Raw genomic sequence first — 26,400 nt, 5'->3', positions numbered from 1 at the left:
TGACCATTTTGGTGAATCCATGAGCACAGGTATGGTGCTGACAAACCTCGAAACATTATCGGGGTGAACCCACAACACTGAAGTTCAGTCACACAGGGTCAGGTCACAGCTGAGGTTGAGATAGTCTTTTATCTCATGATACATTGTACAAGTTTTGCTTGACTGTTTGTTTGTTGTTTAACTCTCAGCAATGTTCTAGCATATGTAAATAATTGAATCTGGACCTGACAATCCAGTGATTGACATCATGAGCATCGTTCTACGCAATAGGGATACAATGACATGCATCTAGCAAGCCAGTGAGCCTGACCACCCGATCCCGTAAGTCGCCTCTCACAACACGCATAGTGGTCTCTTACAGCAAGCATTGGTTGCTAAAGACCTATTCTAACCCGGATCTTCACAGGCCATTGTACAAGTGCCTGTTTAGATACTCCTGGTCATACACATCCCTAAACAGTTCATATAGGGCATATAATATACAAGCATTGAGTATCTTAGCCCTGTGGTCTTACTAGTCATACTTCAAGATAGACTTCCAGATGTCACGTGGGCACATAGCGTCTGTCAATACCTCACCTGGAATGAATGTCTTCCCAGTCTGCGCCTCCCCCCACTCTGTGAAGCAGGCAGGGTCAACCTCCCTCAGTGTCCCCGGGGTGAGGGACTGTAGTTCCCGCAGTAGCAGCTCGTGCATGCTGACAAACGGCAGCAACATCTGCAGCAGAACACAGAAAGAACCAGGTTTTATTGCCAGCAGCTAATTATTACAGGTACATTAATATAGTCATTATACACACAGCCTCTGTTCCACAAAGTGATCGTAGTACAAAGTTGAACATAAATCCCATTCTTTAACATGTACTTACTACAATCGTAGTGCTATGATCGCTTTGTGGAATGAGGTCCCGATGTATTTAACCATGAACAACACATGTTAGTTGACAGTCACGCATCTTCAAACCAGCCAGAGAACCAGAACTCTCCCACAAGAGACCCCTCCTCCAACTTGCTGGCCTAGCCACTCACATCAAGCAGTGCTAACACCATTCCTAATGCTAATAGACTAAACACATCAACAAACAGCAGACAAGGGGGTTGATAAACATTTGTGAAACTGCCAATCAGACCCTTTTTGAAACCGGAAGTTCTTCTAGACAATTAATGTCTGGATTGTCTATGCTGTATTTGCCATTCTAAGTGCCCTGGTTTCTCAGAAAATTGACACTGTTAATGATATCAATCACTGGAATTTCTGGTCCAGATTCGAGTATTTACAGACCGCGGTCATATGGCTGAAATATTGCTGAGTGCAGCATTAAACAACAAACAAACAAACAGAAAAATGACAAAGAGGGTGAGATTCTTAAAACCCTATTTTTTGTCAGAGATTTTGAGGTTGAGAATAAACTTGGTTCAAATATTGATGAGACTAAAATGTTTTTGATAATATTCACTTGGAAATTATATACATCTTGCACACTGGTGTGTTTCTGTGAAGATATTTAAATAACTGTATGGAACTGTATAGGGTGCTTACAAAGATTATTTAGTTGATGAGGGGGTGCTTCTTGGAATGGGGCATTTAATATAGTGAATATGGTAAGCAGACAAAGGAACATTTGTCTACCATGTTGGACATTAAGGGGACACAGGGTCTTTAGTGTTTGCTGCTACAACATGTGAATCTGGGGACCGCTTCAGTAGTCCACCCCTTAATCTGAAACATTTACACTGGGGTCATGACAAAGATTCTTAGTTTTTAAAAGCTTAGTATCAAACACAGAGTAAAACAATGACAGATTTGTTCATCGGGAAGATGTCACTTGTAACAGTCTATATTATTTGGACTTCACTTCTTAAATGCGTAAAACCACATGCCCACCTGGAACACAGAACAAACTCTCAGAACATCTAAAAACAAACAATTCAAGGTCAATGTACATAGTGTTCCTAGAAACCTCCAAGACTTCACCACACAAATCTGACACTCAGAAGAAGTACAAATGTGAGGCCACACAAGAGCTCTTCCATTAACAGAGATCAGGGCCATATTCCTTCTCAACATAAGATGAAACAACAGCGAGTCATATCCTATCGTATCTGTACCGCTTGGCCAGACATTCTCATACCTATATACAGTGAGTGAGTGAATGAGGTTTTACGCCGCTTTTAGCAATATTCCAGCAATATCACGGCGGGGGACACCAGAAAAATGAGCTTCACACATTGTACCCATTTTGGGAATCGAACCCAGGTCTTCGGCGTGACGAGCGAACGCTTTAACCGCTAGGCTACCCGACCGCCCCCCATACCTATATACAACTGCTGCTGGCTTCAATCACGCCTATCACTCGTCCAATCCTAATGTTGTTAGTGATAACTCCTTTCATCCCTGCTCATGCAGTGTTTGTTGATCTCCATTTGTCTAAACAATCTCAGGCTCTTATTCTACTTTGACAAAAGTATAAGGATATACTGGAATATTGAAACATCTCAATGAAAATGAAAATGAGTTACTATGAAAAAAAACGTATTTGTCTTTGCATATGATTCATGAGATATTTATACAAATGAATAACCCAGATGAATAATTTGAAAATAATAATAATTGGATAATTTATTACTAGTCTTACAATATATGTTGATGAGGTCAGTGAGATGTATTTGGATGCTGGTAAGTGGTTGCATAGCTTTTACTGTCAATTTGGAAAACAAAGCCATTCAGCAGGTCAGTATCAATCATGATTATAGCTCTAACTTCCATTTACCATCTTGACAGATGAATGATAATTCTATTCAATCTTCACACTTCTGCTGTCACTGATAATAATCAATGTTTTGAGAAAGCTGCATCGTGACCAAGGATGGACACATGCTGGTGGTGCTGTACCAACCTTCAGTGTTTCATGTTCCTTGAGGAATTTGTAGCCCTGTTTCCAGTCATCCTTGGCAATGAACTGATGAACCAATCTATGAGCATACAGAAATCCCTGAGGCTTTTCATTGGCTAACAAAGTCATGTGGGTAGCCGTTTTGAGGGACGATTGGTCGGTTCTCTTCGTCAACAGATTGGCAGCATCCTGGATCTGCTTCATGGCCAGGTAACTGAAACCAAACAAGCCTCTAAATGCCATCAATCAAATATGAAATAATGAATACTATGAGGTTCTACACCTTGTCAGCAACGTAGTCGAGTTTGAAGACTTATGATGTTGAGTATTCTGTCCAATTGTCATTACTCCCACAACGTGCATGTGCAATCAAGTCTTGTTAATCCGACACTCGTTAATTCGACAATCGGCTTGATCCGACAATAATGATGGGAACCGATTAAATCAGTGCTATTCAGACCCATTAATCCGACAGTCTCACACTCCGACATACTTAATTTGCAACGAATTACCAGAATCACTCATTAATCAGTCTCGTTAATCCAACACAATGATCAGCGTACTCCGTAGTCATCTGCCCGCGAGTACACAGCCCATGTTTTGATGCAAGACAAGCCGGCTGGTAGCTGCATATTACAACGGCTGCAGAGATAAACTTGCTTAACAATAAACAATTAATGCTTTAAATAAAGAAAACAGGATTATTCACATGCTTAGATTACCTCAATCTCATTAAAATCAGATACAAGTTCTCGCTATCGCCGAGGACATCCCATTACAGGTCACAACAGAAAAACTTTTGCGAACAATGACTGATCAATGAAATGACTACATGTATCAGGAAGTCAAAGTTAGCCGCTTAGAAAGCAGCTTTCTTAAGCCTTGTGGTACTAGTTTCGAACTTGCGACTTCCATTCCAGAATATGCTTTTTAAAGTATTTTGAATAAGTCATACAGTCCGGAACAGTTGTTTTGTGTTGAGCTTTAGACGTTGCATGATTAGAAAACATATTACGCTTACAATGTAACATAACAACATGAGTATTTAATTTTTATTTTTTTATTACGTGTTTGTATTGTTATCTATCGTGTAGTTGTCCGATTTTTTATCATAAATGGTGATACTTCTTAATTTTGTTTATCCGACATACTTGTTAATCTGACATAATCATACGCAACCAACCATGTCGGATTAACAGGACTTGATTGTATCTGGTATACAAGGGGCTGCCCCAGAATCTCCCCAAGGTAGCACACAGAAGAACAGATCAGAATACTTATGAAAATGGATACTGTAAGCATGACCATGTTGCAGATTTAATGAAAAAACTTGGCTAGTTTGCCAGATCGCTTCAAGCCCTTTGATAGTACTTCAAGTCTCACCACTTGGCGGCCTGCTCGTAGTTGCCATCTTTCATTAACATCTGCGCCCACTCCATATACAGGTCCTCCAGCACTGGGTCAAGGGGAGACAACCTCATCCGCGCAAGTGCCACAGCCTCCCTGTTGAAGTTGAAGTTGACATGACACAATCTTATGAGACACATTAGCTATTACTTAACATATCAACACATTAACATTTACAAATATCATATGATTAATATTAATTATTAAAACATCTCTCATCAGACATTGAATGAGTGAGATATTATATCATAATCTAAGGAAGCCATCTTGATTATCACACAGTATCTAAGGAAGCCATCTTGATTATCATACAATATCTGAGGAAGCCATCTTGATTATCACACAATATGTATGGAAGCCATCTTGATTACCATACAATATCTGAGGAAGCCATCTTGATTATCATACAATATCTGAGGAAGCCAACTTGATTACCACGCAATATCTAAGGAAGCCATCTTGATTATCACACAATATATATGGAAGCCATCTTGATTACCATACAATATCTGAGGAAGCCATCTTGATTATCATACAATATCTGAGGAATCCATCTTGATTACCACGCAATATCTGAGGAATCCATCTTGATTATCACACAATATCTGAGGAAGCGATATTGATTATCACACAATATCTGAGGAAGCCATCTTGATTATCACACAATATATAAGGAAGCCATCTTGATTACCACATAAAATCTGAGGAAGCCATCTTGATTATCACACAATATCTAAGGAAGCCATCTTGATTACCATACAATATCTGAGGAAGCCATCTTGATTATCACACAATATCTGAGGAAGCCATCTTAATTATCACACAATATCTAAGGAAGCCATCTTGATTACCACACAATATCTGAGGAAGCCATATTGATTATCACAATATCTGAGGAAGCCATCTTGATTATCACACAGTATCTAAGGAAGCCATCTCGATTATCACACAGTATCTAAGGAAGCCATCTTGATTACCATACAATATCTGAGGAAGCTATCTTGATTATCACACAATATCTGAGGAAGCTATCTTGATTATCACACATTATATAAGGAAGCCATCTTGATTATCATATCATAGCCTAAGGTTTTATGTTTGTTGTTTAATGCCATACTTAGCAATATTTCAGCTATATAACGGTGGTCATAAATAATCAAGTCTGGACAAGACAATCCAGTGATCGACATCATGAGCAATTATCTATGCAAGTAACATTCAAACATTAACACTGATCACCACCAAGAACAAAGTAACTTATCAAACAATTATTTCTCAGATGGCCTCTCATCCAAACAATGTCCATACTCTGCATTCATTGTGACCATCCAATCCACACCATGCAAGTCAGGTCTTCAGACGAAATATAAGAGGCATCTTCTCCTGAAGCTCCATGGAGGGTGACATCCAATCCACACCTAGCTGTCTAGGTCTTCAGACAATATATAAGAGGCATCTACCCCTGAAGCTCCATGGAGGGTCTACATCCAAACCACACCTGAGTGCCCAAGTCTTGGGGCGAAATGCATCTACCCCTGAAGCTCCATGGAGGGTCGACATCCAATCCACACCTGAGCGCCCAAGTCTTGGGGCGAAATGCATCTACCTCTCAAGCTCCATGGAGGGTCGACATCCAATCCACACCTGGCTGCCCAAGTCTTCGGGCGAAATGCATCTACCCCTCAAGCCCCATGGAGGGTTGACATCCAATCCACACCTGGCTGCCCAAGTCTTCGGGCGAAATGCATCTACCCCTGAAGCTCCATGGAGGGTTGACATCCAATCCACAGCTGGCTGCCCAAGTCTTCGGGCGAAATCCATCTACCCTTGAATCTCCATGGAGGGTCGACATCCAATCCACACCTGGCTGCCCAAGTCTTGGGGCGAAATCCATCTACCCTTGAAGCTCCTTGGAGGGTCGACATTCAATCCACACCTGAGTGCCCAAGTCTTCGTGCGAAATGCATCTACCCCTGAAGCTCCATGGAGGGTCGACATCCAATCCACACCTGAGCACCCAAGTCTTGGGGCGAAATGCATCTACCCCTCAAGCTCCATGGAGGGTCGACATCCAATCCACAGCTGGCTGCTCAAGTCTAGGGGCGAAATGCAATCCACAGCTGGCTGCCCAACACTTCGGGCGAAATGCATCTACCCCTCAAGCTCCATGGAGGGTCGACATCCAATCTACACCTGGCTGCCCAAGTCTTGGGGCGAAATCCATCTACCCCTCAAGCTCCATGGAGGGTCGACATTCAATCCACAGCTGGCTGCCCAAATCTTCGGGTGAAATGCATCTACCCTTGAAGCTCTTTGGAGGGTCGACATCCAATCCACAGCTGGCTGCCCAAGTCTTGGGGCGAAATCCATCTACCCCTCAAGCTCCATGGAGGGTTGACATCCAATCCACACATGGCTGCCCAAGTCTTCGGGCGAAATGCATTTACACCTCAAGCTCCATGGAGGGTCGACATCCAGTCCACAGCTGGCTGCCCAAGTCTTCGGGCGAAATCCATCTACCCCTCAAGCTCCATGGAGGGTTGACATCCAATCCACAGCTGGCTGCCCAAGTCTTGGGGCGAAATCCATCTACCCCTGAAGCTCCATGGAGGGTTGACATCCAATCCACAGCTGGCTGCCCAAGTCTTTGGGCGAAATCCATCTACCCCTGAAGCTCCATGGAGGGTTGACATCCAATCCACAGCTGGCTGCCCAAGTCTTCAGGCGAAATGCATCTACCCCTGAAGCTCCATGGCGGTTCATCACAGAAAACTGGGTCCTAAGATATACCAGAAATTGTTTACTTTGAAGCAATTGTTTTTCAAATCACACCAGGCAGCCTGAAGTGACTGAGGTAGGGGCCAATGAGTCTCAGTGCTCTGGCTGGTGTATTAACCTACTTTGTGTTGTTTTTGTTGTGAAAGTGAAACAAATCCCTGCAGGTTATTGGGACTAAGTCCATATAGCAGGCCAATCCCAGAATCTGTCCTTGAGAAAAGATCAGAAGGATTGCTCATAAACATTAAAGTATAGTGCCTACAATCAAACAGGATATTATGTTTGAAACATCCCTAATCGGTATGCCAGTGTCGATATATATGACTGATCATGAGAATGAAAGAATGAATAAAGGAATAAAAGGACAAATTCACAAAGGAAGGTATAAGTATGTCAGTGTGTGACTGCTGTTCAATGTAGCAGGCATTATAGTCCAACTAAATCCCAGAAGACTGTGAAGCAATAAGCCAGGGCCATGTAGTGAGTGAATGAGTGAGTGAGTGAGTGAGTTTGGTTTTACGCCGCTTTTAGCAATATTCCAGCAATATCACGGCGGGGGACACCAGAAATGGGCTTCACACATTGTACCCATGTTGGGAATCAAACCCGCGAACGCTTCAACCCCTAGGCTACCCGACCGCCCCCCAGGGCCATGTAAACCAGTGGATGATAGCATGATCAGCCATCCACATTGTCAGGGTACCACGACACAGACAGCCTGGTCATACCATGTGGCCATGTGATCCACAGTGTAGTCAGCTCTTAGACAAGCATGTGTGAGTGAGTGAGTGAGTGAGTGAGTGAGTGAGTGAGCGAGTGAGTGAGTTTAAGCCGCTTTTGACAATAGTCCAGCAATATCATGGCGGGGGACACCAGATATGGGCTTCACACATTTTACCCATGTCGGGAATCGAACCCAGGTCTTCGGGATGACGAGTGAACGTTTCAACCACTAGGCTACCTGACCGCCCCCACAAGCATGTGTATATAATGCTGCAATCTCTCCTGCAAGCCACACAAAGGATTCAACCAATGTTTGTTGTTTTACTCCACACTCAGCAATATTCCATCTGTATGGCAGCAGTCTGTAAATAATCAAGTCTGGACCAGAAAATCTGGTGATTGACATCATGAGCATTGAACTATCCAAATGGGATACGATGACTGTTCAACCAAGTCAGCAAGACTGACCACCCGAACCTGTTAGTTACTGAAGACCTATTATCTACCCTTATTTTCACAGGTTACAAAAACAAATAAAATATCTAAAATTATCCCTCTTCATTAAGTGGCTCTAGTTAGGGGCCATTGGCCTATTGCTGACACAGGGGCCGGCTATGTAGGATTATCTGGCCTAAGTAGGCCACTCAATGCCCCACATACTGGGTGACCAGATTAGCTCCGTTTACACAGACAGATAACACCTTGTCCATCAAAGTGATTACACAAGCATGGCTTTCCACACAACACAATACTGCAATATGATAACACAGATTCGCGTATGGTGGAAGTAGATTAGGCAGATACAGCAGGACCGGCACTAAATTCAATTTCAAGTAATGTTTGCTCTTTCCAAAATGAAAGCAAAACAAGAATCACGACAAAAGCATCAAAGGTGTAGTGACGTGGATGATACACTGAACATGTAAGCATAAGCTTGCCTCTGGGCATGCTGAAGGGCAATATCAAGGAACTGTACGTCAAAAGGCATTTCATGAGCATAAATATCAGTGATCAAATACAGGATGAAGTGTGTGTGTGTGTGTGTGTGTGTGTGTGTGGTTGCATGCATGCATGTCTGTGAGAGAGAGAGAGACAGAGAGAGAGAGAGAGAGAGAGAGAGAGAGAGAGAGAGAGAGAGAGAATGTCTGTGTGTGTGTGCGCGCATGCGTGTCTGTGTGTGAGAGAGAGAGAGAGAATGTCTGTGTGTGTGCATGCGTGTCTGAGAGAGAGAGAGAGAGAGAATGTCTGTGTGCGTGCATGCGTGTCTGTGTGTGTGAGAGAGAGAGAGAGAGAGAGAGAGAGAGAGAGAGAGAGAGAATGTCTGTGTGTCTGTGTGCGTGCATGCGTGTCTGTGTGAGGGAGGGAGGGAGAGAGAGAGAGAGAGAGAGAATGTCTGTGTGTGTGCATGCGTGTCTGTGTGTGTGAGAGAGAGAGAGAGAGAGAGAGAGAGAGAGAGAGAATGTCTGTGTGTCTGTGTGCGTGCATGCGTGTCTGAGGGAGGGAGAGAGAGAGAGAGAGAGAGAGAGAGAGAGAGAGAGAGAGAGAGAGAGAGAGAGAGAGAGAGAGAGAGAGAGAATGTCTGTGTGCGTGCATGCGTGTCTGAGAGAGAGAGAGAGAGAATGTGTGCGTGCATGCGTGTCTGTGTGAGGGAGGGGGAGAGAGAGAGAGAGAGAGAGAGAGAGAGAGAGAGAGAGAGAGAGAGTGTCTGTGTGTGTGTCTGTGTGAGGTAAGTGAGTTCAATGTCCTTTGGACTTTTTATCAGTGGTATCATGGCATGTCAGCTTCATTTGAGAAGACATAAGTGATGCAGGTCAGACACATTTAACACATTAGTGAAGCTCAAGGCATGGCTATGGTGGTTGGCAACCATGGATCATAATGGGGAGAACAGGTATTTGTACCACTGATCTCTCAGGTGACATAATGATGGAAAATGTTAGTACCAATCTGTGTTTGGAGACATGGGCAATTTCCGCGCTCCTGTGTCCAATCATAGCTAACAGCAACTAAATAGGGTAAAAACTCACACAGGTACAGCCAGCCAAGTGAGCCTGACTGGTCGCTCTTCCAACAATCCTCAAGTCTCTTTGTTCCTGACACTAGTATTCCTATCAATCAATTCTGACACAGTCCACAACAGACACCAAAGATCCAGGCACACCAGTTTAGAAATGTCAGTTTATGGATCACAAATCCTCCAATGAAGGAGATCTTTGTACAAAAGAAGCAGGACTAAGAAATGTAAACTTTGCACATATATTTCAGCTTTGATCCCAGTGAGAACATTCTTATTGTTGGCCTGAACTCTATGACCAAAATTAGCAGTCATCTCTCAAAATAAACCACAACACTTGGGTATGACTACTGACCACTCTTATCCTAGTCTTGTCCTAGATATCTGTTACAGCTGTATGTGTGATTGTCTTACTTGAAGAGTCGGTGCCGCTTGAAGAGGTCGATGGCTTCATACACCTTGTGACAGGCAAGCAGGTAGGAGGTGGCCTTGTGGTACTGACCATCCCCCTCCAGCTGCCGGGCGTACTCCTCACACATCCCCAGCCACGTGTCGTAGGAAGCTGCAACAAACAAACCCTTGTCTATATCTCCCACCTAAACAATATAGAAGTATAGCTGCAACAAACAAGCCCTTGTCTATATCTCCCACCTATACAATATAGAAGTATGGCTGCAACAAACAATTGCAAGCCCTTGTCTATATCTCCCACCTATACAATATAGAAGTATAGCTGCAACAAACAAACCCTTGTCTATATCTCCCACCTATACAATATAGAAGTATAGCTGAAATAAACAAACCCTTGTCTATATCTCCCACCTATACAATATAGAAGTATAGCTGAAATAAACAAGCCCTTGTCTATATCTCCCACCTATACAATATAAAAGTAGAGCTGAAAAAAACAAGCCCTTGTCTATATCTCCCTTCTATACAATATAGCAATTCAGCTGAAATACACACGCCTTTGTCTATATCTCCCACCTATACAATATAGATATATTTCACACCATCAGAAGGCCTTTGGACAAGTAAGTAGTAATTGATTAGTAATTGTAGTAACTGAGTATGTGAGCTATGTTTTACACTGCTTCGAAACATAATTCTGGTCTGGCAGATGTCACAGAAAAGCCTGTAATGATACAGGTCTCAGACATTGCTAGGTATAGTGGTGACAACACCAGGGATCCTATTCAGGGTGAATCTAGGATTCTGACCAATGATCAGCGGATCCTGACATATTAGAGGGACACAACCCTCAACAATGACTTCAGTGCCTTTCACTTCCAAGAATACCGAGCACTCAAGCCCCATTTTGAATGTGACTAAATTGTCTTTCCCCAACTGATGACATGTCATGTAAATGAGTTTTATATCACCACAAAGCCTTTATGAGGGGGAAAGATGACTGCTATTATACCCTGTGAAACAAACGTGTTCTGCACATGCGTTACATTACATAAGACATGACAACAATTGTAACAATATTTATGACAAAATACCATTTCTGCTGGAAAAAGTACTTTTTCTGTACACTTAATAATGTCATTGCTATATTTTCCTAAAAAAACGATTTTAAACGATTTCTGAAAGTCAAAGGCACCATATGCTAGCCAATGTATCTACATCGCATCATAATGTCCAACAGTTCTACAATTCCTCTTTGAGAACTATCAGCCTATAGTGCATATCAGGTTATATTTTGCCTCGTTTCCATGGAAACAGCAAAAAACAGACTTTTCATAACAACCAGCTTAACTTCAACCTCTTTGTGGGATGTTTTAACACATAAAAAAACCCACATAAAGCAAACAGTGTTTTACTTCAGCACACAAGCCTAACAAGCATATCAATATGTTTAATGTTGTTGCAGCACAACAGACATAATGGGTATTGAAATAACAAAGACTGCAAAAAACCAACACACTTTCTGGCAACATGTGCAAATGTCTATTCTGATCTCTTGAAGAGCTCTTGACACCTGTTCCAGCTACGAAATATGGACAAGAGGATTGTTGAATGAGGAACGTCAGATGGAACAAAAACACTCTCCAAAACAAGGGATGAGGTAGTATCATCAGTCTGTCAGGGGATGAGATTCAGTCTGAATGAATTACAATATATTCACTTTCAATAATTTGGCATAATTTCTAAAGTGAGTGAATGAGCTGGGCTTAAGGCTTTGTGAACAGTTTTGCGGTTATATCCTGATGTGCATGGTGTAAAGCCAGAAGACATGCAGGGATGCACACTGCAGATGCAGAGGTGTGTCCCGGGGCTGTGACAGTAAGGGCTGGCAAAAAGAACAATAATTAGAATTATCGTTGATGGGAAGAAATATCAACGCTTATCAATATGAAAATTGTGTCATCGATAACATCTTCCATAAGCTATTGTAATGAAATAAAGTTTAGATTGACCAAAACAGACTAGTTATCGTCAATAATGTCGGTTGCTGAAGGTGGAAAGCAACTGTTTCTGTTATAACTCAAATGTCTACAAAGTAATGTGTTTCCTTCATAAAGCCTGACTTCCATTTTGAATCTGCTCTTGAAGCAAGCGCAGGTGACTAATTAATATCTGGATAACAACTTGAAAGAATGCTGTGTTACATATGCCTCTGTTGATGCACAGAATATCATGAAATCCTGACCAAGCAAACCCCTGTACATTAACTTTGTGATACTCTTGTAGTCCGTCCCCACCCTCCCCCCCCCCCATATATTCCAATTACAAGACTGGACATGAAAAGGAATTATTTGGCATTCCTTCAAATTAGCAGAATTAAGCAAATGAAACAACGAGTGTATATTGCATGGCTAGTTCTGTATTAGGCTCATTTACAGGTTCAAAAGAAGCAATTTTGCTGAATGCACTCATCCTGAACATCATGTTATCAGATCTTGAGATCAATATATGGGTCAGTGGAAACACATTAGAGATTTGTAGATGGCTTAAGGCCAATACATCTCTATAACAGCATCTGTGAAGAGGGGACCACAAACACAAACGTGTGTTGTTAGTTAATGTGACTTTGATTGTATTTCAGGTTAAAATGTAGTTGTGTATGAAACAGCTCAACATTGGAATGAATTTGAACTTGTATACTTTTGAATCATCTCTTCAATCTACTGTCTGTCTTACAAGTACAGTTAACACACCCAAAGTGATGAGGAAATGGCACACAAGGATGAGGATGACCTGGTTTGTGAGACTGAAGAAGCTCAACCTGTGTCCACAAGTCTGTGAACGGATTAACCTAAGGGTCACACAAATTAGGATAATGGCTATCTATTTCTGATACTCATTATTCTGTGCGAATACTTCGAATATTTCAGTCCATACATTTCTTAAAATTTAAACAAAACTCTGATTTAAACGAGGGCGTGCAATTAGGAAATGGGGTGAACAAGGTGAGGTAATGGGATTTAATGTCGCGGATAAGATTATTGCATCTCTATAGCAACTGTTTGTCCCCCTACGTGTCATGTACACATTTCTATACAAAATTACATGATAGTTTCTTAAAGAACTTCATCCGTCATGGGTCTTAAAATAAACAAAATTCAGATTTTGTTGGGTACAGGGTATTCATGGTCAAGTACCGTATTGATGTTTCATACACTTTTCTGGATTTTCAGTTATTTTGCAATTCATCATTCTCATTTGGAGTCAATGTTTAAATATCCATGCAACTAAAGACTCACACAATCCTGAAAACAATGTGTATCAACTTTGAAAAAATGAAAGTTACTCTTTTTCTACTGATACTGTACTGTCACTGACTTGCCACAGCGTCGACACATAACGGAGGATGTGATATGTTTCCATAGCAACTAAAGTGCCCTGTTAACCAAATGAAGAGGAAACCATTCAACCAATAACACTGCACTGATATATATTAATGAAACAAAACTCGAATAATTACAATAAAATAACATTCATATTGCCCTGAAGAATGCAAAGTTTCAAAATTGGGAATGAGAATAAACCTGATGAAGCTAAATGAATTCACATGCAGCTTTACTAACTTTCAATCCAGTGGGTAATATTTTACAACCAATCAGACTGCAGCACACTGACATCCCACGATCCCATCTGTGATACACCATCAAACATGATGTACATGGCAGTATCAAGGGAAGTAGATGGTAACACCAGGATGTAGCTGGAATTCCAGACTTTGTGTCCTTAGCGGGATATTGGCAGTGTTTGATCAACCTGACAGCGCGATAGTCTATTTTGATGACAGACAGTCATTTTGAAATGTTGCACGAATGATGGTCCGGCTATTATTTCATTCCCTAAATAACCTAAGCATTCTAGTTTTAATTCAATTAACAGTAAATGTTAAACACATTATCCAGTCATTTCCTCGTAAGTTGATGTCAAGTTTCTGTCCTCATATTCTATTGGCCAAATTTGAAATTCTCAAGTCAGAATGCATGTAGTTAATCTTGTAGGCTTGTTCTGTTTATAATAGTGCAGGTTCGCCCTGATTATGTTTCTGGGTTTGTCAGCATCATACCCGTTGGTTTCATCAAACTGGTAAACGTCTGAGACCTGCATCACTTCGGGCTTTCTTCCCACATTTAGGTGACACGCCGTAATATAACTGGAATACATGTACTGTTAAAAGCGGCGTTAAACCCAACTGACTCACTCACTATAACAGTGCATGTACTTAATAAGCAATCCATAATGGTGCGATGCCCACTGTGTGTATGGAGCTGTTGTCACCATGTTGTCACAATGGTTACGCTCTAGCTATGGGCATGTGTTCTTTATCGGAGGGTTATCTGAAATTATGGGGCTGAGTTTTCAGATAGGGATGACTTGGAATTTGATGAAATCATTTTTCAATGACTTAAAGTTACTAAGTTGATAATCCAGCATTGTGTTATTTTCTGAGAACTAACAATAACTGTTCTTTTGTTTACTCTTTTGTTACTTGTGTTTGTTTGTCTGGGAACTTCTAGACTGACATCATTTTATCTGGCCTGGAAACTTTGCAAATAATTTTAATTTTATACACTGATATTGGGAAAGATGGGTATCTTGTCCAAAATTGGGAATTTCTTAAAGTTCTTATTTTCTTCAAATCAGATGTATTTTAACATTGTAATTAAAACAGGAATGTAAATGAGATCCTCTTCCTTTTAATTATTCCTGTTTCCTGTTATAGAAATCCATGTCACCTCGACACTCCATGATATTACCTGTGGCTTTATTAACATGACTTAGGTAACTTTCAAATCCAATTTGGAATTTGTACCTGACATGTGCTGCAGACCTGGGGTCGAATATCAGCCTCTCAGCATGTTTAGATAAATCTTTGATACCAACTACTCTACTAGGATGTGTTATTGCATTATACCTGCCTAGAGTACACCCTGTTTCATCTGTCTGGCATGTCAACTAAGAACACCTGGGGATTTGGGATTAGAATACGCAACCTATGCTGGTTGTTTGTTTGCTGCACTCAGCAATATTCCAGCTATATGACAGCCGTCTGTAAATACTCGAGTCTGGACCACACAATCCAGTGATTGATATCATGAGCACGCTATATCAAATGGGATACGATATGCTGGTCGCTAAAGGAGAAAAAATGGATGGGGTGGTCATGCTTGTAGACTTGGCTGACAGTGACATTATATGCCAACAATGTGGATTGTTGCACACAATAACAATCGTCCAGACTTGATTATCTACAGGCCACCATAATATACCTGCAATATTGCTGAGTGCCGAGTGTTTATCGGGAAAGTTGTCCTGTGTAGACAGATTTTCAATGAAAATATATGGGTATGGAGAAACCGTATTTTTCAAATCTTGAATGACTGATTATTTATTGTCTTGTGTCTCACTCAGCAATATTCAGCGACATCATGACTGCTGTAGGACTAATCAAGTAGGATGCAGACAAACTAGTGGTTGATAGCCTGAGCAATAACCTGCCATCAGGGTAGGATTACACACAGACATGTTAGTCAAATGGATAAGCATAAATTAAGACTTGGAATTCTTGAGGGGCAGTGTAATAGCCTTAAGATGCAGCAATTACTCGTCCTGTCTTATTCCCAGGTTTCATTCCCCACAATGTGTGAAATGTAACCCATACCAAGCATCCATTATTTGCTAAAACCAGCATAAGAAAACATACTCTCTCACTTTAGATATGACAACACATAAACTGTATATACAATTGTGTCACAAAAATATGTCAAGTATTGGTGACTTTAATCGCCAACACAAACAACAATGTAACAATATAAGTTGACTGTATCCCTAAAAGACCTTGAAAACAATTTAGGAATCTGAAATCAAGCTGACAAAACTCACCAAGAGGGGCAAGGCCCACCAACCAATCAGAGAGCTCTTCTCTATCTGTTGCGATCTGCAGAGCGCCCCCAATGTTCCCCTTCCATATCTCCATCTGTATGGCGTAGTCCATGCTGTCATTGTTCAGATGGTACTCGCCTGCAAACACAACATCACCTTTACTCATAAAACCACAAAAACAACTAAATATGACCAAGGAATAGTGCTGGGATGGGTAACTTGGGTACAATGGTCCCGTGGGTACTGAGTAGGACCCTGGAACACACTGGACTACCTGAACCCAAGATCGTTTCATGACAAAAAGTCTTTATAGCTCCATGGTTACACTGCAAGTTTCTTATGTTTGCATTTCTCTCTGACTATGCACACATTCCTTCTGACTTGCATATGTTTGAGTTAAGATAAAGCTTCAGTCAACTTCAGTGTATGCATAATCAGGTCGGTTTATACGTGTACCTTAACAGTTTTTGCCAGGGCTGCAGTAAACCAGTTCCTAATCAGACATTTTGAACCAACTCTTGAGACCTAAAGCAGATAACCAATAGGATTGGGTAATAGAGGGGTTGGGTACCTGGGTATTAAATTTGGTTTGGTTTGGTTTGTTTGTTGTTTAACGCCGCACTCAGCAATATTCCAGCTATATGACGGCGGTCTGTAAATAATCGAGTCAGGACCAGACAATCCAGTGATTGATATCATGAGCATTGATATCATGAGCATTGAACCACGCAATTGGGATCGATGACATGCATCAACCAAGTCAGCGAGCCTGACCACCCGATCCCAACCGTTTTATTATTGCGAGTTTTGCAAACGAGACTGGATCGCAAAAATAAAAAAATGCAAAAATAAGTATAAATAATACATACATACTTTATTCATTGCAACATGTCATCAAATGTTGAAATCATCAACCAGAACCACAAGTTACTCAAAAAGTTAAAAACACAAATGAATGCAGAATGCTCACACAATACATCACAAATGACAGTGTAAACAGACCAATTAGTGTCACTGTTACCTCACAGTAATCCTGCCTTCTTCTAACTTTCATTAAAATCCTTCTTATATAGTTTGCATTCAAACTCACAGTCATGACACTGAGTTGAGTCAATTATCGTAATTGATAATTGGTCGCAATTGCTTCCGGTCAACTTTCCGGCCAACTCAGATTTACTTGCTACGGAGAGAAGCTGTCTATTGTTTGGTAATCGAGGGGTCATCTGAACACGGCAACTCGCAAAAATATCTCGTCGCAGTATTGTCTTTGGTGTTGTATTCGCAATATTTTAACACAGCAGAAATAAAGCTGTTTACAGTACACACATTCATAAAACTGCCCACACAGAAAGAAGTCCAATGAACAATTTCAACCATGTTATAATTGATGCTGGCTTACTGGCATCTTGCAAGCATGTATTAATAGCAACAAGACTCAATAACACACATTGCAAAGATTCTGTAGGTTCATTTAAAGTGTTTCGACAGGAGCAGGCCTGAGATCTAGGATTCTATCTGACACACAAGATGTCTCACAGGTACTGAGGACCTGACAGATTGAGGGGATCCTGTCAACTGACTGAATGAGTCTCTTGATGTCGTAAGATCTTTAGGAACATGGCCTGGCTCTAGCACATGACTTCCTTCACTTCGTTTTTGTCCAACTCCAGGTAAAATTCTCACATGCATTTATGCAGTTTATGGACAGCACATCAAGCATGCATAAATTTTTCATGAACAGTGTAATTTTCTTAAAGAAGAAACACATATTAATGATCATATGTTGATTTGGTGTGCAAAGTGATTTTATGGACAGTCTGCCAACTCTCCATTGAAGTTGATTTTTTAAACATTTTTACAATGTTCACGACAAACTTCACATGACACTTTGGTGTTCATAATTTCCCAATCAGTGAATGAAATAAGATCATGAAAGTTCATTAAACCTTCATGAACTGATCACGAACATTTCAACAGCATCAGCATTATCCTACACAGAGGATACACCATCTATTCCAGAGATATCATCCAGATAACACCAACAGGTCTATTAATCAGCCAGGATCATCAAGCCAGCCTCCACATCTGACCAACCATTGCAAACCCCAGCCCCATCAGTCTGCCATCAGTGTACCATGGCAAACACATTGTAGCAACTACAGTGGCAAATCTAACATTCCACTGTCTTTGTTAATTTTATTCTGGAAGCGACTTTGCAAACACTGAACTGTCGGGGCAGGGACACATATTTACAGTCCATGTACAACATCTACAAAAGGCAATAAATATTGATCACGCCAATGCAATAACACATCAGTTGTAAACAGTGTCACACCTTTTTTCAGACTGTAGCAAAATGACAACCATCTGGCAAGAACTTCAAAGTTGGTGTCAAGATAAAATTGATATAACACTTAATATTTCGAGGCAACAAATTAGTCTTGTTTCAATCAAATAAAAGTAATAATTGAATGCACAATCACATTTAGAAAGTGGTCAGTGGAACAAATGTAATATTTGGGATAACACTTTCTTAGTAAAGTACAAATACAAGTACTTTTGGGGGGTTGAGTCCCATTTGGGATTCGAACCAACACTCTCAGATTGAGGCACCTGATCGCCATCACATGAAGTCAGTGATCTAACCCACTCAGCCTCCGAAGCTTCCACAAAAAGAAAGTCTGACAACTGGTAGTCTAGATCACATACTTAGTGTACCCCTTGACAAGTGTAAATTGGCACGGCTCCCATGGCCAAAGGACATGAAAACACAATGCCATTAGAAAGTGGTCAATGGAACAAATGTTATATTTGGGATAACACTTAACAAGAAATACTAGTATGTGTACTTTTCTAAGGAAGTGTTTTTCCAAATACAGCTTTTGTTATTATTCTAATTCTTTTCAAATTTATCCTATTTAAGTATACACCCTCTAAACACACACCAACTTTCTGGTTCTAGCAGCAGGAACAACAGGTACTTTCTCTTTAGAAATTGTTCATCTGTCTTTAATAGATGACTTTAACAAATACTGGTCAATGTGTCATAGCCTACCTTTATTTACAAAGTAAGGTCATGCAAAACTATACATTATTATTGCAATTAACATGTAAAATGTAATCATGTGCAACCCAGTACAAAAATGGATCACTGTTTCTTGAGATGGTCAGAAGTACATTGAAACAAAACCAAATGTTTATTGTCAGAATATTGATACTGGGTATATTTCAAACATGACTATCTCACACAGGGATATTTAATGAGCACTGCTTAACCTTAACCCCCCCCCCCCCCCCCCGTGTATATTGTCACGCATACTACATACTACTGGCCTGAAGACTGATAGTATTTCCTTCTCGCATCCTCCCATTCACAACCTGTACCAGACACCAGTGATCACTCATCACGGCGTGCAGTAGATGGGATCTTTGTACTGTGTTCAATACAGTTATCACCCTGAGGCATATGTGGGGGCTATTTGTAATACATTTAGAAACAAACAAATAATGTATTTAATATAGTAATCATACCCTGAGGCATGTCACACGATATGTGGGGGCTATTTGGAAAACTAAGTATCGTTGATGGCGCATCATTTGGTATTTTGTTGACATTTTGTAGAGTGAGTCCAGGCCTCACAAACACAAGGTTAAGTGGCTGTTTGTTTGTTAGTCAGTTGTTTAACTCCGCACTCAGCAATAATCAAGCTATTTGACGGCGTTCTGTAAATAATTGAATCTGGATCAGACAATCCAGTGATTGACATAGTGAGCATCGATCTTCGCAGTTGGGTTAAGATGACATGCACCAACCAAGTTAGCGAGTCTGACCATCCGATCCTGTCAGTTGCCTCTTATGACAGGCATAGTTGCCTTTTACAGCAAGTAGGGGTTGTTGAAGACCTAGTCTAACCTGGACCTTCACGGGTCTTCCGTGGTTATGTGCAGCCTGGTGTCATGTGCTGCTATAACCAGATACATAGTACTTCATAAGTGAAATATATATTCTATTTTTATAATTATCACTAACACATTGTCTATATAACACCCTTTTAAAAATTCAAAAACATTCTAAATGAGAACTGAAAACATTTCAAGTATACCCCAAAAATATGAATTCCAGAAGCTGATTTTTGCCAAATCAGAATGACAATAGTCTTCCATCCAACTCAGTGGATGAATTACATGTCAGAACAACAAGCCCCAAAACTAAACAGATCACCAAACTTGAACACTGACAAAAACAAACACAATCTGATAAACTTACTGCAATGTCCACATAAGTCTTTGACAGGTGTCAGATGAAGCCCCAGGATAAGTATCCAATACACCCTGCAGTGCGAGACTCAGACATACTCACTTCCTCACTTCCTTACCCACAGACCGGCCGGCCCACGTGACAGTTTGCGTATGACTCTGACACGGAGGTCACCAAACAAGATCTGATCATTGCCTCTGTCTTGTCAACAAATCAATGACTGATTCAAGCAAGGGATCAACATGGTCTTAGGAGTCAATCAGCTGAGCAACAGGCACACGCTCCTGTCCATCACAAGATCCACATCTACCAATAGAGTGGTTTCCCACTGTAGGTGGACTTTAGAGGGTGTTTGTTATACGGATTGGACCCACAGTTTTCTAGGCTTGCATTCATGCACTAAACACTATTCTTAGCCTATAGGGTTGAAAGGCCTGATCGGTGAGGCTTGCTATGAATGACTGAAATATTCTTTGATGGTATTATATACTGACAAACATAACATAATGCAATATGACATGATATTCTATTCAGGTAAAAAATGCTCTATTTGTGTAAAGGTGAAAGCGTGTTATTATTATCGGGGAGAAATAATTTATTTTATTTTTTTTGGGGGGGGGTATTATTATGAAGATCATAAAAGTGTCAAGAATCCATTGGTATACAATTCAACTGTGGGTAGGGATATTGTGAAGGGCCAGGTGGGGAGAGAATGAGACTCACTACTTGGAGGTGTTGTCAATTACCAGTAGTATTCAATGTTATCATGGGACACCTGCATTTTCACCTCCATTTCTACTTTGAACAGCCTTAAGTACACATTTCAATTGTTGACCTTTGAGGTTTGTGATTGTTTTATCTATTGAACAATATATATATACTTCTCAAAAGAGGTTAAAGAACAGCTGATTTTTTCCTATGACTATAGTTAAATCTGTCCTGGCCATAACAGATTAACTGTAGTCATATAAACAAATGGTAACTGCCTAATTGGTCAATTACCTGGAATGAAGTCGATCTGATCGGTCAAAAACCCTTGAGTGCATTCCCACCCAATCGGTCAAAGTGGTGGAGCTAGCCAAGCCTCTTGGGACCTTCCTATTTATTCTGTTAGAGGTGTAAGACAATAGTGAATGGGTGGTGATTTGAGACCCAATGTACATACGTGTTTGTATTTATTATAAGTTTTTTTTCCTTTCTATCCAGCAGGCAATTCTACAGCAGCATCACAGCAACATCACAGACAGCAATACCAGAACAGCATCACCCCATGGTAGTCATCTAACACAACCTCTTCAACCCCATGGTAGTCATCTAACACAACCTCTTCAACCCATGGTAGTCATCTAACACAACCTCTTCAACCCCATGGTAGTCATCTGACACAACCTCTTTAACCCCCGGGTAGTCATCTAACACAACCCCTTTAACCCCATGGTGGTCATCTAACACAACCTCTTCAACCCCATGGTAGTCATCTAACACAACCTCTTCAACCCCATGGTAGTCATCTAACACAACCTCTTCAACCCCATGGTAGTCATCTAACACAACCTCTTCAACCTCATGGTAGTCATCTAACACAACCTCTTCAACCTCATGGTAATCATCTAACACAACCTCTTCAACCCAGGCTTCATCATCCAGTTTTCAGCATCCATCCAATAAAATGAAAACCAACCACAGTAGTATAATTACACAGTTGTGGTGAAATGCCTGACACATGAAAACAAAAGGCAAACCATTCAAACTGAAACTCACTAAAAATAGCCATTTTGATATCACCAATACTATTTACTTCAGAGAAACCTGAGACCTATGTGACCTTCCACATTTGTAAAACCTCATCTTTTCTCTGAAAAACAATATAATGGCAAGTTGTGGAACTACTGGTATAGGATGACACATGGTTAGCTGAAGGAGGTCATTGAGTTACAGAGGTTGTATCTTACTACATGACAAACACTAATCCATCTGAACACAGCCAGGGGCCATCTCAACACCTTCCTTGTTGTTTTGTGAAGCCATCATCCATAGTACAGCTGTAACATGGGGGCCTGTCAATAATCAAATACTGGCTGAACCATGGTAGCCTTGTGAGAAATCAAACCTGGGCCATCGGTATAATGGGTGAAACCTTTCACCATTTGCCTACACTATCATCCCTGGCGGAAATATAAGCCTTCTGTCCTCCATCTTGAGACAGCCATCTGCACCTTCAGTTATCCATCTCTTGCCTTCAGTAAACCAGCCCTCATGGTGAGTATGGTTTTACGCTGCTTTTAGCAATATTCCAGCAACATTATGGTGGGGAGACCAGAAATCGTAGTGCCCATGTGAGGAATCGAACGAGAGAACGCTTTAACCACTAGGCTACCTCACCATCCCCCCAGCCCTAGAAGCAGTAGTGGGGCATGGGTAGGGGAGGTCAAAGTCACTGCCTTGGACCTCCCTAATCCATACCCCAAGATCCGGGTTAGAATAGGCCTTCAGCATCCCATTTTTGTCGTAAGGCCACTATGCTTGTTGTGAGAGACTCACTACTTTGTTGATGCATGTCATTGTATCACAATTGCATAGATCGATGCTCATGATGTCAATCACTGGATTGTCTGGTCCTGACTCGAATGTTTACAGACCGCTGTCAAATTGCTGAGTGTGGCAATAACAAACAAACAAATTGATTCTTACATTTCAAACTCAGGCAGGCTTATCACCATCCCATCTGGTAATGAGGGGGTTCTTTCCTGTGGGCTAATGCGAGGGTGGTAACGTCAATGATCCACGACTTATCCAGGCGTTCATGGTGAAAGTATCCCCATGTCACATGTTTTTGAGCCCCTTAACAATACATGACCACACACTTAATGACATAATCAAGTAGACGCTTCCAAGCCCACTGAAGACATCAAAATGTCGCCACTTGCTGCTGAAGTGATGTTGTGAATAACGCTACCTCGTACGAGGTAAGATATTCAATAAGTATTGATAATAAACATCAAAACTTACTTTTTAACAATGCACATTTTAATCAAACTTGATCTGATGATGATTTTGTAACAAAACAATCGTATGCACCAATGATGTATCTCTTGTTGTTTACAGACTTCCTGTCTGTAATGTCACGTGACTGATCATGTTGTGCATCTATGCTTAACTTCAGTGAAATGGAGGGGCTGTGACAGACACAAGAGTGAACCTGATTCACTTGTCTGCCTCCATGAGGCGTTAATATCCCTATGAAACTAACAAAACATGGTTATTTGACCATCCAAGTGTAAAAAGAAATAAAAATTATCAAATTTAATCTTAGTGTACTGAAACTGTGATTAGACACGAAATCAGAAATACTGTTTAAGGGGCTAAAAAAACACAGTATGCAAGGATATATTTAGTATCCATATGGGAAGCAGGATAGAGCTCATCAAATTTCTGTAATGCTCTTGTGAATATATAGTTTTTCTAAAAATAACATGGCTTTCAGGGGTCGCGGATACAACTTTTCATTCATTTGTTCTGTCGGTCTATCATCCAAATGCTAACATGGAAAGAGAACCAGAGAATGTTGACTTGCATTTGATGAAGTTAATGTAAAAATACAACAAGAACTTTCTTACGCAATGCTTGTTGTTTTTGTATAAGTTTGTATAACTGACAAAAATATACTAAATTTAAATGGTAAGAGTGACTTATTTTACTCAATCTTGTACCTGTGAAAAGGTTGCTTGTTTATAAACTGGGTCCACTGTTGGAGGAACAGGGTACGGGCCGCAAACCAAGCACTTTTAGCCCTGGTTTTGGTAGAAAGGAGCTGAGTCAAGCTTTTTACTGTTGTATAGGGACACCTTTCGGTTGGGTTACAGTCACTAGAAATTTCAAAAGTGGTTTGGAATAAGATCTTGAAACATTTGCAGTAGATTTGGTTATATGTAAGAAAGAGAGTAAGCAACTCACATATTGAAATATTACAGTTTACCTCTCCTAATGCTGAGACATTCAGTTCCCTCAGAAAAGATGAACCATATTCTCATTTGACATACTGCTGATTACTTAACCCGTATGCTCAGTTTCTTGTGTCGAAATTTTGACATATCTTTTTCTACTCACTGATATATTGATTTCTTAAAGAAACCATAGACTTCGCAAACACTTAATTTAACAAGAAGAATCAAGTAAGGATAAGATATATGATATATGGATCGATGCATGAACAACTTATTTATCACAATTAGGAGCAATGTTTCTAACACCGTTATCAAGCAAGTGATAACTGTAATGTAATAAAGAAATTGTTCATCCATATATCTTATCCTTACTAAGTACTCCAACTTCTAAATGCCTATTAAAGAAGAAAAATCAAGTATTGATATAACAAGAAACATGAAACAGAAAATATCAGATAATTTTAGTACCAAATCCAACCTTTGGCATATAAAATATCAAATATTTGATGTAACATAAAATATCGAATACACAAGCTATTAAAACCCTGAAGACTAAAAACCAATAAGTCCAAACTGTTATCATGATTTTTACCTGCAATCAAGCACAAAAAACAGAGGCTACAGCTTTTGATATGACCCCTGAAGAAAGCAGAGCCAATTCGTTGACAGGGTCCCCAAGGTTCTGCTGCTCTGCTGTGAACATCACAGAACAATGACCTTGACACATGCGGGGTCACACATCACGGAGTCTGTAATGCACACTGATGATTACAGTGTTATACAGGGACCATCCCAATACATTGTAAACCATATTGTCTCCAGGGAGACGACAAGTCTCTACACATTACTGTACTTTATCACATGTCATGATTTGCATTGCTGATGAAGATCTGGTTCTGCCTTCTCAGCATCATGAGGATTCAACCTTGAGCAGACACATGTGCCTGGACATATCATGATGCTGTAGAAAAGGAGAATTCAAGTAAGCTGAAAGATATAGAATCTGTATTCCTTGGAGGTATTTTCTCCTCCAGCGTGCGTGCACGCATGTATGCTTGTACTAGACCGGACTTATGCCGATTTTATATTGCTATCCCACTGAGACACCATGCCACATTTAACATACCCCACTCAGACACAGTATGCTGACCCCAAACCAGTCCTTGTTTTAGCCCTTTAATACCGAGCATCAGACAACAAGTACCATCTTTTAATGTCTTTTGGTATGACACAGCTGGGGATCGGACCCCTGACTTTCCACTCTCCAGGCAGACGCTCTACCACTAGACCATTATTTCAGTCAGGTCATAGCATGACAGCTGCTTCTGGACGGAGCTGCGCAAAGTGACGCAGGTCTCAGATGTATACCACCCTGGGGAAACCTACAAGCACAAGCATGGTGCCGAAGCACCACAGAACATAATCAGGGGAAATCTGGAATTCAAACCAACAATTCTAAGGTCCAGGTTATATTCCAGTTATGATTACAGATGTAGGTTTTAGGTTTAGGCCTAAATTTGTCTGTCTATAATATTCACTAATAATCTGAAGAAGCCGTGAAAGTATAAGACGTGTAGATAAAGCATCTTGATTAACTTTCAGAAGCCACCATGGAGCCAATGACAAGAGTACTTCACTGACAACAGAACATTATTAACTGATCTCATGGAGATTAGGACTTCTCATGCAGACATGCTCCAGAGTGATGCACAGCTGCCCACAACAGATCAGGACACTCAACATGCAGACCACATAGAAGTCAGTAGATTAACGCTTAGTCTCTGACAATAAGTCATTTTGATAGAAACAAATAACTCCATTTAAATTGAAAACAACAATCAACGTTGTCAGGGGGTAAAAACAGGAGCAACAATCTACATCATCAGGGTGTGATAATATGAGCAACAATCAACATCGACAGGGTGTGATAACATGAGCAACAATCAACATCATCAGGATGTGATAACATGAGCAGCAATCAACATCATCAGGGTGTGATAACATGAGCAACAATCAACATCATCAGGGTGTGAT

General features: G+C 40.7%; 1 protein-coding gene across 1 annotated transcript in view; it reads right to left on the bottom strand.

The window, feature by feature from the left end:
- The window catches only part of LOC139449348 (gem-associated protein 5-like), a 193,904-nt gene that overhangs the window by 12,669 nt on the left and 154,835 nt on the right, over positions 1-26,400 (bottom strand). Inside the window, exons 19-23 of the mRNA XM_071230671.1 lie at positions 16,165-16,302; positions 10,231-10,378; positions 4,278-4,397; positions 2,898-3,108; positions 580-718 (exon numbers count right to left, since the gene is read on the bottom strand). Coding sequence (XP_071086772.1) covers positions 580-718; positions 2,898-3,108; positions 4,278-4,397; positions 10,231-10,378; positions 16,165-16,302 — 756 coding nt within the window. The remainder of the gene's footprint in view (positions 1-579; positions 719-2,897; positions 3,109-4,277; positions 4,398-10,230; positions 10,379-16,164; positions 16,303-26,400) is intronic.

Source organism: Haliotis cracherodii, unplaced genomic scaffold (assembly GCF_022045235.1).
Source record: "Haliotis cracherodii isolate W230 unplaced genomic scaffold, xgHalCrac1.p SCAF_8, whole genome shotgun sequence".
NCBI classification, from domain to species: domain Eukaryota; kingdom Metazoa; phylum Mollusca; class Gastropoda; order Lepetellida; family Haliotidae; genus Haliotis; species Haliotis cracherodii.
This window is presented reverse-complemented; position numbering and strand designations above follow the sequence as displayed.